Source organism: Gopherus evgoodei, chromosome 1 (genome assembly GCF_007399415.2).
Source record: "Gopherus evgoodei ecotype Sinaloan lineage chromosome 1, rGopEvg1_v1.p, whole genome shotgun sequence".
NCBI classification, from domain to species: Eukaryota; Metazoa; Chordata; order Testudines; family Testudinidae; genus Gopherus; species Gopherus evgoodei.
In genome coordinates, this window is record NC_044322.1 from 23,777,758 (window position 1) to 23,791,090 (window position 13,333).

General features: G+C 40.9%; 1 protein-coding gene across 4 annotated transcripts in view; it reads right to left on the minus strand.

Annotated features, from left to right (window-relative positions):
- The window catches only part of MRE11 (MRE11 homolog, double strand break repair nuclease), a 48,865-nt gene that overhangs the window by 28,555 nt on the left and 6,977 nt on the right, over positions 1–13,333 (minus strand). For all 4 annotated transcript variants that reach the window (XM_030559720.1, XM_030559712.1, XM_030559729.1 and 1 more), the window contains exons 7-11: positions 9,178–9,292; positions 7,415–7,600; positions 6,146–6,317; positions 5,315–5,395; positions 4,663–4,789 (exon numbers count right to left, since the gene is read on the minus strand). In XM_030559720.1, coding sequence (XP_030415580.1) covers positions 4,663–4,789; positions 5,315–5,395; positions 6,146–6,317; positions 7,415–7,600; positions 9,178–9,292 — 681 coding nt within the window. The remainder of the gene's footprint in view (positions 1–4,662; positions 4,790–5,314; positions 5,396–6,145; positions 6,318–7,414; positions 7,601–9,177; positions 9,293–13,333) is intronic.

Sequence of the window (13,333 nt, forward strand, 5' to 3'; positions counted from 1 at the left end):
GGAGGCAACCTAGTGATGATGTGAAAAAAGCTGAAGTGCTCAATTCTTTTTTTGCCTTGGTCTTCACAAACAAGGTCAGCTCCCACACTACTGCACTGGGCAGCACAGTATGGGGAGGAAGTGAGCAGCCCTGAGTGGTAACGGAACAGGTTAAAGGTAGGGGTGAGCAAACTACGGCCTGGGGGCCGCATCCGGCCCTTCAGATGTTTTAATCTGTCCCTCGAGTTCCTGATGGGGACCAGGGTCTGGGGCTTGCCCTGCTCTACACGTGCTGGGGCTCTGCATGGCTCCCAGAAGCAGCAGCATGTCCCTCTTCTGGCTCCTACGCATAGCAGCAGCCAGAAGGCTCTGCACACTGTTCCTAACCCAAGCGCCACCCCCACAGCTCCCATTGGCCGGGAACCATGAGCATTCGTGGCCCACCATAAAATTTCCATACCCAGATGTGGCCCTCAGCCCAAAAAGTTTGCCCACCCCTGGGTGAAGGACTATTTAGAAAAGCTGAACATGCACAAGTCCATGGGTCCAAATCTAATGCATCCAAGGGTACTGAGGAAATTGGCTGATGTGATTGCAGAGCCAACGGCCATTATCTTTGAAACCTCATGGTGATTGGGGAAGGTCCTAGACAATTGGAAAAAGACCAATATAGTGCCCATATTTAAAAAAGGGAAGAAGGAGAACCCAGACCTCACCTCACCTCAGTCCCTGGAAAAATCATGGAGCACTCCGTCAAGGAAACCATTTTGAGGCACTTGGCAGAGGGGAAGATGATCAGGAACAGTCAGCATGGATTCATGAAGGGCAAGTCATGTCTGACCAAACTGATTGCCTTCTATGATGAGATAACTGGCTCTGGGGATATGGGGAAGGCAGTGGACATGATATACCTTGACTTTAGCAACGCTTTTGATATGGTCTCCCACAGTATTCTTCCAAGCAAGTTAAAAAAGTATGGATTGGATGAATGGATTATAAGGTAGATAGAAAGCTGGCTAGATTGTTGGGCTCAACAGGTAGTGATCAACGACTCAATGTCTAGTTGGCAGCCAGTATTAAGCAGAGTGCCCTTGACGTTGAGACAGGGTCCAGAGCAACCTAGACAAATTGGAGGATTGGGCCAAAAGAAATCTGATGCGGTCCAACAAGGACAAGTGCAGAGTCCTGCAATGAGGATGGAAGAATCCCATGCACCGCTACAAGATGAGGACTGACTGGCTAAGCGACAGTTCTGCAGAAAAGGACCTCGGGATCACAGTGGATGAGAAGCTGGAAATGAGTCTTGTTGCCAAGAAGGCTAACGCATATTGGGATGCATTAGTAGGAGCACTGCCAGCAGATCGAGGGAAGTGATTATTCCCCTCTATTCAGCCCTGGTGAGGCCACATCTGGAGTATTGTGTCCAGTTTTGTGTCCATCCCCACTGTAGAAAGGATGTGGACAAACTGGAGCAAATACAGCGGAGGGCAACAAAAATGATCGGGGAGGGCGCGCTGCACATGACTTACGAGGCGAGGCTAAGGGAATTGGGGTTGTTTAGTCTGCAGAACAGAAGAGTGAAGGGGGATTTGATAGCAGTCTTTAACTACCTGAAGAGGGGTTCCAAAGAGGATGGAGCTCGGCTGTTCTCAGTGGTGGCAGATAACAGAACAGAGAGTAATGGTCTTAAATTGCAGTGCGGGAGGTCTAGGTTGGATATTAGGAAACACTGTTCACTAGGAGGGTGGTGAAGCACTGGAATGGGTTATCTAGGGAGGTGGTGGAATCTCCATCCTTAAAGGTTTTTAAGGCCCGGCTTGACAAAGCCCTGGCTGGGATGATTTAGCTGGTGTTGGTCTGCTTTGACCAGGGGGTTGGACTAGATGACCTCCTGAAGTCTCTTCCAATCATAATTTCTATGATTCGATGAAAGGATAATTGGCAAGGTCCATATCAAAGAGAAAAGGTCACACGCTTCCTGTGAGGCACAGAAGGAAAAAGTAACCTTGGCCACAATCACACCCTGAGGATCCAGAAGTACAGGACCTAATAATATATTTAAATATGCACCTGTATTCCAAATGGTGGCTACAATCCTTCAGTGAAAGGTGCCAAATTATTCTTTGCAAACTCTTTAGACTACTTCCCACAAGTCATGTATATTATCTCTGTCTTACCCAGATCAAGTGGCAGCCGGCTAGCACCCATCCATGCCCAAAGTCAAGACTTGGTTTCCTGAGCAGAGGGTACACAACTCCTGCATAGAAAAATACAGTACTGGCAAATTTCACCAACAGTAGAGCCAGTATCTCTCTGCTGGCCTTCACTAGATAGCAATTTCATCCACAAAGCAATATGAACATTCTACACAAGACATCACCTGTAAACTATGGTGACCTGTGTTGCCTTCCTTCTCCAAGAGGGCATTCGGGGCCACCTGATCAATAGTGGAACAATAAACATTATCAGGTCCCACCAAAGCACTGATAGAGAAATCAGCTGGCTAATCAATAATCTCCATCAAAGCTGCCCTGGAAGTTCACTTGTTCCATCAGACTCAGAGAAGATCTTCAAAAACAGGTCCCTGAAGGACAGGTTCATACTAACTTCAAACCAGAAGGACAATGGTTACTCAACAAATCCGTTATATCCATCTGTCCAACTTCCAATTCCAAGCCAAACACAAGATCTCGAGAGAGTGCTCAGTTTTACTAGGTGGAACTAACCAACATCTTATTACAGCAGTAATGCCCAAAAATTACCCCCAAGTCGAGAACCTCATTGTGCTAGGCTCTGTGCAAAAATATAGTCAGCTATATCAACATGCCACAGAAGTTATAATCTAAAATTCTGAGCTGTTCTAGAAGAATCAACATCTACAGACACCATGGACTAAACCAACCTCACTTACTTCAGCACCACTATAGCTGAGTAATCTGATAAGCCCAAATAGGTCTTTTCCATTGGAAAAGACTACAACACTAGTCCAATCCTATCCCCATTCTAGCACTCACATACAATGTGAATACACTCATCAGATCTAGCCTTGTAATGGGAAATCTACATGTGAGGTCAGATGTAAGAACTCCAGTTGTATCCTTTCACCTTCTGCTGAACCACATATCCACCTGGAGACAATAGTGAACCTGTAGTGTCTTCCAATCAGATCTGTTATACATGCAGATCTGATTGGAAGATCAATTCATTCTATACTGAGTCATGAATTGTATTAATTTTACTAATCATCAACCCTGTGTTAACAGGCATTAAGCAAAGAAGTCACTGAGACACAAACACAGAATGTTCACTTTTCAAAGCAGAGCTGCTTATTAAGCAGACAAGTGAAAAGTCCAATTTGATCAAGCTTACAGTAGCTATTTTGTAGTTTCAAAGGACAAATAAGGTAAAGATTTCTAAATAAATTAATTATGTGCTCAATTAAATCAAACAATCCCACCCAGAAGAATAGCAACCTAATTCAAAATTAGTTAAGAGCTTTTTAAGTGTGTTTACTAACTGTGAAGCATAATGTTTTCAACTTAATTCAAGTGCCGCTGTATACACACCTGTCAATGGAATTAGATTACTTATAAAGCACTAATGTACATTAGAAGTCCATTAGATCAGCACAGCATGTTCTTATACAAACCACATCTTCATTAGTGACTATTAGGGATTCATTATTAGGACAAAATTGTCAACACCTATTAACCAGTTATTAAAAATTCTGGGCATAGTAGGATTTACACTGTGACAAGTGGCTGTTATTTTAATGGCAGGAACACTCTGATAGAAGGCACCTGGAATAGGATAATCTGGTAATGGATCAAGGCAAATAGATCACACTATTCCGCATCAAGCACATGGATTCTTACTAAATCCAAAAAGAAAAACATGGCAACATTTCAGATTGGGATTTTAGGCAAAGATTTAGCTACTAGGTTTTCAGAGAAGTCAAATATACCTCAGCAAATTTTTCCTACAACTTTTAGATGAATATGTCCTAAGCATGAATGTACTAAGTAAATGGATGCAGCCAGGAAGGGAAGAGAGAAAAACCTCTGATATCCTCCATGTGAGCACTGACTTATAAAGAGAAAGGGAAGTTTGTATGTGGATAATAAGGCTATTTCCTACCCCCAATGGTGCTCAGATGTTCTGAAGTCAGGACATGCTCCTTGTCAAATGGGTAAATGTTCTGACATGTCTCAAGGAAAGAAATCACAGAAAAACTCAACTCTCCGAAGTTTTCACAGCCCCATGGATGCTTTTAAATCATATAAGAACTGCTATTCTACCTCTTAATTTGTTCACTTATTGAGAACCCAACTGTGATGCAGTTTTATGCACAGCATTAAACACACAGTTTAGAAAGATACTCTGAGGCCATAAAGTCACTCTCTATAAACTGTTGAGAGAGGGTGCTCCTCTGAACACCAAGTTTTAAAACAACAAAAAGAACACATACTCCTGCAAAAATTGTATGGATCTGGAGGGGTCCTTGCAGACTTCTATTGGTAGGGTCTTGGTCCTTGACTAAGGTTCTAGGTGCTATGGTAAAGCAAAATAATACAGTCTCTGTTAATTACATATTTTATACAGATAGCGAACCTCTAAAAATATTGGTTTTAAAAGTTAAATAAAACTTCCATGTTACTTTTAACTGACAAATTTTGTTTTTACCATTTTTCTCTTTTTGTTCACGATGTCTGAAAAAGTGTATAATGTCCTTTGGATTAGCTGTCCTTTCCATGAACTTCTGACTGAAACGGTGAATACTGAATGGTTCAAAACCTCCACTGTAATCAACCTAAAATGAAAATGTCACAAGATGAAATTTGGGATAGAGGCAAGGAAACCAAGCACTTCAAATAGTCTAAGATGCATCAGTTTCTTTCTTCCTCTCTTTTATTATTTTTTTAAATAAAAGTCTGAACAATGAGCCAGTCAGGTGCTAATGTTAACACCATACACTTAAATACCAATCCTGTCTCTGACTCTTACATCTAGGAGTGCTGCAAAGGTGGCATGTATGCCTCTGTAAGCAGCAACATCACATTCCTTAATATCTGACAACATGTTCTATCCCACCAACCAATAAAAGAAGATCAGTGGCACGCACTGAAGGGAATCCCATACAATCGCCCACTGGATTGTACTGGTCATGCCACAAAGGCTCAGGGTACATGTACAGTGAGGGTGGGATTTAAAACAAAACAACACAATTTAAATTGTGTATGAGCAGGTAAATTATTAAATATAAAACTTGTAAAGAACATGTAGCATAAAGCAATCAAGTCAACAAGAGTTTTAGAATAAAGCAACTAAGTCTTACGCGTAATCTTATGAGAGGTTTTTCTGGCTGGCGTGGATTTCCCAGACGCTCTCTTTCTGCATTATCCAGCAGTGTTTCAACCTGAGCAGCACAAGCAATGAAGGGGTAGATATAAAAGTTACTCTTCAGCACCTATTACTTTCTCTGGTTATAGCTACTTGGACCTTTCCAGCCATTGTCTAAAACTAACTGTGCTGGGGGAAAAAAGTGTCTAAGTAATAAAGAGCTTATGCACATATGCATAAGAGATGGCAGAATTTGGCCAAAAATGTGTGAAACACAAAAGACTCGAACTCAGCAAAAAAGACTGCGGTATTAGAATTAAGTTTCCTGCTAGTAGCTAACAAGCCTTCTCAGGTTTTCATTAGATAGTTTAGTGTCATATTAAATATTATGAAGTTCTAGAATATGTGAACACTTCTGTATTAGATACAACTGTGATTCTTCACTTGACGGGCGATCCTAAGAAAGGGTGGGGGTGGTCAGTATTGATAGACAGAGTAATGAAGAGACTTTAAATTAAATTAATGGAGATATCCTACCTCCTAGAACTGGAAGGGACCTTGAAAGGTCATCAAATCCAGCCCCCTGCCTCCACTAGCAGGACCAAGTACTGGTTTTTGCCCCAGAGCCCTAGGTGGCCCCCTCAAGGATTGAACTCACAATCCTGGGTTTAGCAGGCCAATGCTCAAACCACTGAGCTATCCCTCCCCCCAGGCATCAGCATGTCGGCGGCACACGTGGGGAGAAAATGAAGGTGTTCCAATTTCCAGTCTTATGCTAACCACAAGATCACATTCCCTTCCTACAGTTCAAATACAAGGCAGTTACCTTTTCTATACAGAATGCTTGTACTGCTTGTGTTACTTTTGGATTGTCTGGGTTAAAAATGTCTGGATGATCAGCTAGAACAATGTCCTCTATGTAGAAACTTCGTACTGTTTCAAGAGGAATCTTCTCCATATTCATTTTTTTGCCTTTAATATGCAGCAAACCAATGTGCCTGGAATTAAATAATTTTGGAAATGAGGACAGATAAGTCACAGAATTCAGAACAAAACTCTCCTTCATTCTTACATCAACCTCACTGAAAATCTGTAAAGCAGTAACAATCTGCTCAGAGCAGTACTTCAGGTCGTGCCCTCAGGACATTACATCTATAAGGGCCAGATTGCACCTAGTCATTATATGAAAGCGTGTGCATGTGTGGAAGTAGACAGGATGCAAGAGCCCCTTCATTTTTCCAGGCTAACTCCACCTAAGTGAACAGAGTTGTACCTACTTACAAGGCTGAATTTAGCTTAAAGAAGCCAGGGCTAAGTTATCATAAAATACTGATTTTAACCCTTTGGCTAATTACGCTATGTATTCTCTAATAAACTTTTAAAACTGTCAGACAGAACAACACTATATCCCAATCCATTCCCTCATATTTCAATAAACGTATCTTCTGTGTAGGACAGGAGTGGGCAAACTACGGCCCAAAGGCCACATCCAGCCCTCGACTTCCTGCTGGGGAGCGGGGTCTGGGGCTTGCCCTGCTCCTACACTCCAGCCCGGGAGCGAGGTCAGAGGCTGCTCCACACACACACACACACACACACACACACACACACACACACACACACACACGACGAGGCTCCCAGAAGCAGCGGCATATCCCCCTTCCAGCTCCTACGCTTAGGAACAGCCAGGGGGCTGCATGAGCTGCCTCCGCCCCAAGCGCCACCCCCGCAGCTCCCATTGGCTGGGAACTGTGGCTAATGGGAGATGCAGGGGAGGCACCTGTGGATGGGGCAGCGCACAGAACAGCCTGGCCTCACCTCCGCATAGGAGCCAGAGCAGGGACATGCCACTGCTTCCAGGAGCTGCTTCAGGTAGGCGCCGCCCGGAGCCTGCACCCCTGACCCCCTCCTGTGCCCCAACCCCCAATCCCTCTCCCACACCCCAACCTCCTGCCCCAGCCCAGAGCCCCCTGTTGCACCCTGAACTCCTCATTTCTGGCCCCACCTCAAGGTCCACACCCCTGGTGTAGGAGATGTCCTGCTTAAAAACAGCATGCGAGAAAAATATTAGAACAAAACTCAAGAAAACACATACTTTTTTATAGCTTCCCCTGGCGACAGAGAAGTAACCACTGAACTTCCAGGCTGAGATACATAGAAAAGTTGCTGTTCATTTCGGGTTGGAGCTATTTTACATTCATGTTCGTGACCCCAAATAACAAGGTCAATGAAGTCATCTAAAAACTGCTCTGGAATGTAATTGGTGGCTCCATGTTTACTCCTGTTTCAAAGAAAAGGAAGAGAATTAGAACCAAGTACAGTTTTGGATGTTTTGGGGGAGCGGAGGGTAGGGAGAAAGAACAGTTGTAAAGCACTAATTTATATAATAACCAATATTACAAATAAATTTGGTTTGGATTTTTCCAATATTTGGCAATGCATATATTTCACATGCACATGGACAATAAATATTCCTCCTTTTTATTCCCTGCAAAGATATGAGTTATTATTCAAATGCTGAGTTAAGAGTTATTTTTCCTCACAGGTAAGAAGGTAGCTAAAAAACTAAACGACCATTTCTGTTCTAACATTAAGCTTATTTACTTCTATTCCCTCTACCCTCCAATTCCTTTCTCCTTTCACTTGGCTTGTGTGCTCTTCACTTTTCCTCCACATGAACCTCTTTCCCACCTCTCAAGCCTTTTTGTTACAGCCTCTGTTTAAAGGAAAAAATTCCTCCACTTCTCTCTTTTTAGTGTTAATCCTAAATATTTAATCCTCACTTCCCACTCCTTTACTTTTTTTTTTTTCTTCTCTAAAATGGGGACCCACAACAGACCCCTTCTATCCAGTTATTGCTGCTCCTTCAGCCAGCTGGATGGGGTCAGTAATGAGCACTATCTGATGGTGCTCCCTCTACAACATTCCCAGACTTTTGCTTCCTCATGTTTTTCCTGGAAATATCTGTGACACCTTCACATACTCTTTCCTGAACAGATGCAGAACAAAACAGATGACAATATTGTGATTTTCACTCTTTGCCTGCTAACACTTCTGGGAAAATAACATATGTGCAACAGTACAACCATGTACAATACTCTTGCCACAGTAGATTTTTAAAATGTTGGAAAGTGCAAATGAAAACGTCAGACATGCAAACCCAACTTATGTATATCTTTTGTGCCGTTCTGTACTATAATCAATCCAGTTATAACATGCAAATTTATACACTCATATTTCTCCTCACACACACAGTAGTTCAGAGTAGAGAATTCACAGTTGTTTTGTGACAAACTGCACCCTCCCTGGAAACTCAGTTGAGGAAGCTGTGCTGTTTTCAACCTCCTTGTTCAGAGGTCACCCTTTCCACCAAGTGTGAACTCTTTTACTCCACCCTTCTTTCCATATGTCTTTTCTGTAATCAGATCAGCTGGACAGGGTTGTTACAGAAAGATTTGACATATTCCACTTTCTTCATGCACCTAATATCCAACAGTCTTAGGGCTAGTCTACAGTGGCATGTTTTAACATGGCTTGTGTGGTCATGGCAGAGCGCTGGAAGAGGGCTCTCCCAGCATTCTAAAAAAATCACCTCCACGAGGTGTGTGGCTCCCAGCACTGGTGTACTGTCTACACTGGTGCTTTACAGCGCTGAAACTTGCAGCGTTCAGTGGGGTGTTTTTTCACACCCCTGACCGAGAAAGTTGCAGCGCTGTAAACTGCCAGTGTAGACAAGCCCCAAGGTAGCAGGTGTCAGGTCATGAACCTAATTTTCCTACACAGTGTTTAAATATTTTTGTTGCACAAAACCATACATCTACTTAGAAAAAAAAAATCATAATCAGTCAATACTGTTACCTGTTCTGATGAATTACAAACAAATTAAACCAATTATCTTCATCTTCCTTTGGTCTCAGCATGGTTACCTGCTTATTGACAAACATTCGATATAGCCTCTCATCTGGTATAGATCCTGGAATGTCCATGGCAAAATGTTAATCAATGTTACTGTACAATAAATTATATTTTATCAGCAAAAGCATGGAAAGTGAAGTTGTGTGGCAAGACTATACCTTATCTTTTGATTGTTAAAGAACCTTGAGGCACTAACACGGATTTGATCAAGGTAATTTTATTATTTAACATACTCTGTCTCTAAAATGGAAACCTCGTCAACCTGAAATCTAGTCCTTAAAATAAAAAAAAAAGGTTGAAATTAATTCCAGCAGCTATTACACCTGCCCTTGACTCCCCATGCCAATCATCAGGCTTTATGATTTTTTAATATTTTATATATATATATATATATATATATATATATATATATATATATATATATATATATATATATATATATTAGGGGTTTTGATCAATCACAATTAACTCTTGCGATTACTGGTAACTTGATTAAAAAAATTGATCACGATTAATCATACTGTTAAATAATAGAATACGAATTGAAATTTATTAAATATTTTAAATGTTTTTCTATATTTTCATGTATATTGTATTCTGTATTGTAACTGAAATCAAGTGTATGTTATTTTTTATTACAAATATTTGCATTGTAAAAACAACAGAAATAGTATTTTTCAATTCACCTCATACGAGTACTGTAGTGCAATCTTTTTGTCGTGAAAGTGCAATTTACAAATGTAGATTTTTTTGGTTACATAACTGCACTCAAAAACAAAACAATGTAAAACTTCTGAGCCTACAAGTCCACTCAGTCCTACTTATTGTTCAGACAATTTCTAAGACAAACAAGTTTGTTTACATTTACAGGAAATAATGCTGCCCTCTTATTTACAATGTCACCAGAAAGTGAGAACAGGAATTTGCATGGCACTTTTGTAGATGGCATTGCAAGGTATTTATGTGCCAGATATGCTAAACATTTGTATGCCTCTTCATGCTTCAGCCACCATTTCAGAGGACATGCTTCCATACTGATGATACTTGTTAAAAAAATAATGTGCTAATTAAATTTGTGACTGAATTCCTTGGAGGAGAACTGTATGTCCCCTGCTCTGTTTTAACCACATTCTGCCACATATTTCATGTTATAGCAGTTTTGGATGATGACCCAGCACAGTATTCTTAAAACGAACATTTCACAGCAGCTTTGACAAAACGCAAAGAAGATACCAATGTGAGATTTCTAAGGATAGATACAGCACTCGACCCAAGATTTAAGAATCTCAAGTGCCTTCCAAAATCTGAGAGGGACAAGGTGTGAAGGCATTCTCCACATGTCTAAAAAGAGCAACACTCTGATGCGGAAACTACAGAACTCGAACCACCAAAATAGGGAAAAAAAAAAAAAAAATCAACCTTCTGCTGGTGGTAGCTGACTCAGATGATGAAAATGAACATGCACTGGTCCACTCTGGCTTTGGACTGTTACCGAACAGAACCTGTCATCAACATGGACGCATGTCCTCTGGAATGGTGGCTGAAGCATGAAGGGACATATGAATCTTTAGCGCATCTGGCACATATATATCTTGCGATGCCAGCTACAACAGTACCATGCGAACACCTGTTCTCACTTTCAGGTGACATTGTAAACAAGACATGGGCAGCATTATCTCCTGCAAACTGTAACCAAACTTGTTTGTCTGAGTGATTGGCTGAAGTAAGACTGAGTGGACTTGTAGGTTCTAAAGTTTTACATTGTTTTGTTTTTGAATGCAGCTATTTTTTGTACATAATTCTACATTTGTAAGTTCAACTTTCATTATAAAGAGATTGCACTACCGTACTTGTATCAGGTGAATTGAAAAATACCATTTCTTCTGTATTTTACAGTGTGCAAATATTTGTAATCAAAAATAAATATAAAGTGAGCACTGTACACTTTGTGTACTGTGTTGTAATTTAAATCAATATATTTGAAAATGTAGAAAACATCCAAAAATATTTAAATAAATGGTATTCTATTATTGTTTCAACACACGACTAATCTGTTTCATTGTGTGACAGCCCTATTTTATTTATATATATGCACTTCTCTCTCCTTTTTGGTTGTATATGAAAAGGCTAAACAAAAATTGACTAGACTACATACAGGGAACCAGTGAAGTAGACTCAAAAAATTGCTGTTTGCAAACAATGGCCATCTATTAAACCAACCTATTTTCTTCATGGGTCTGATCCTGAAAGGTGCAGTGCTCTCAATGCCAAATGTAGCCAGGAGTGATTAATCTCAGTTCCAGCTGACCTGAATAGGTGCTAGAGGCACTCAACACCTAGCAGAATCAAGCCCTAAAATATTTATTTTAGTAAAGCTTTTATGTTTTTCATTTGATGTGTTTATTTTAAAGATTATGCCTCACTCACATCAGGGATCGGCAACCTTTCAGAAGTGGTGTGCCGAGTCTTCATTTATTCACTCTAATTTAAGGTTTCGCATGCCAGTCATACATTTTAACGTTTTTAGGTCTCTTTCTATAAGTCTATAATATAGAACTAAACTATTGTTGTATGTAAAGTAAGTAAGGTTTTTAAAATGTTTAAGAAACTTCATCTAAAATTAAATTAAAATGCAGAGCCGCCCGGATGGGTAGCCAGGACCCAGGCAGTGTGAGTGCCACTGAAAATCAGCTCGTGTGCCGCGTTTGGCATGGATGCCATAGGTTGCCTACCCCTACCTTACATCATGGACACAATAAGCAACATACAGTACTTGAGGGCTGCTTGGAATTTACTCCTGGGGGAATTCTGCAGCAAAAAATTAAAAATTCTGCACTATTTTAAAATTCTGCAAATTGTATTTGTCAAAATAACACTATGTAATCATGCCAGTTTCAGTTATTTTGGTAATTTATTTCAAAATACTTGTCAGCAAGTATGTCTGTAACAATACAGACACACAAAAAAATTCTCCCAAGAGTAACAGAATTGAAAGAAACCCCTATGACAACCCAGTTCCTGTTTCTCTGGCCCCTCGTCACCCCCTGCAGAGGCCAGCTGGGGGCTAGACACCCACAACCCACCCTCCCCAGAGCCCAGGTGTGGGTTTCCCCCAGCCCAAACCCCCAAACCCTTCCCTATCAGAGCCCAGCTGTGGGGCCCCCTCGCCCTGACACCCACCCCCTACTCCTCAGAAACCCAGGGATCCAAAGGGAGAAACAGCCTGATGCTGGCTTGCGTGAAGTTTACTGTGTGCCGCTGTCTTCTTCCCTCAGTGCATGTTGGGAACTGCAGCTGCTGGGAACCCTCTAGCTCCCTCCCCCTCCCTCAGACCATGTCTTCTATGTCCAAGCTGGGCTCCGCTGGGTCCAGTGGCCCCCAGTGACAGCCACCAGCACTGCAGCCTATTTCTGTGGGGGAAAGGAAATTCCGCGCAAAAAAAATTAAGTTCTTCATCACATAGTGGCGCAGATTTCTTCCCCCCCCGGGGTGCGGGGGGAGGTACAAAATAATTAAAATTTTTGCATCTAAATCTCCTCCACAAAAACCAAGTAAGGCACTTCAATAAAATCCTTAAAAGTAATAATCATAATTTCTACGAGGAACTGAAGTATTTTTTCCACCAAGGAAGAAAAGTTGCTGTTGTTTTTTTCTTTTAACTTGCACATAAGAAAAAGGTTATTGCTAATCAATAACACTGTTGGCAAACACATCTACTTAAAAGTTAAAAATATTTGTTAACACCTTTATACGTGTGATATGAAGCATTAGCTTCACTAGATTTCAAGCAGCACCACACTTATTAAATACCTCTCTATATGAAGACCCTGATCTGCAGTGAATTCTGCTTATAATTAGGATCTTACTTTGCCAGCAACACTTATAATCAAATTTCCATTTTCCACTATCATAACTTGGAAAAAAAATAATCCACTCTTATAATAGTAAACAAGAAGTACAAGTGGCAAGATGTGCAAATTTTTTTTAAAAAGAGAGTCTTATACCAACACATTATGGATACTACACAATGGTATCACAGTGCAAAACAATTATCTTTAAAACATGAAGAAAACTACCATCTAAACAAAAACCCAAGAAA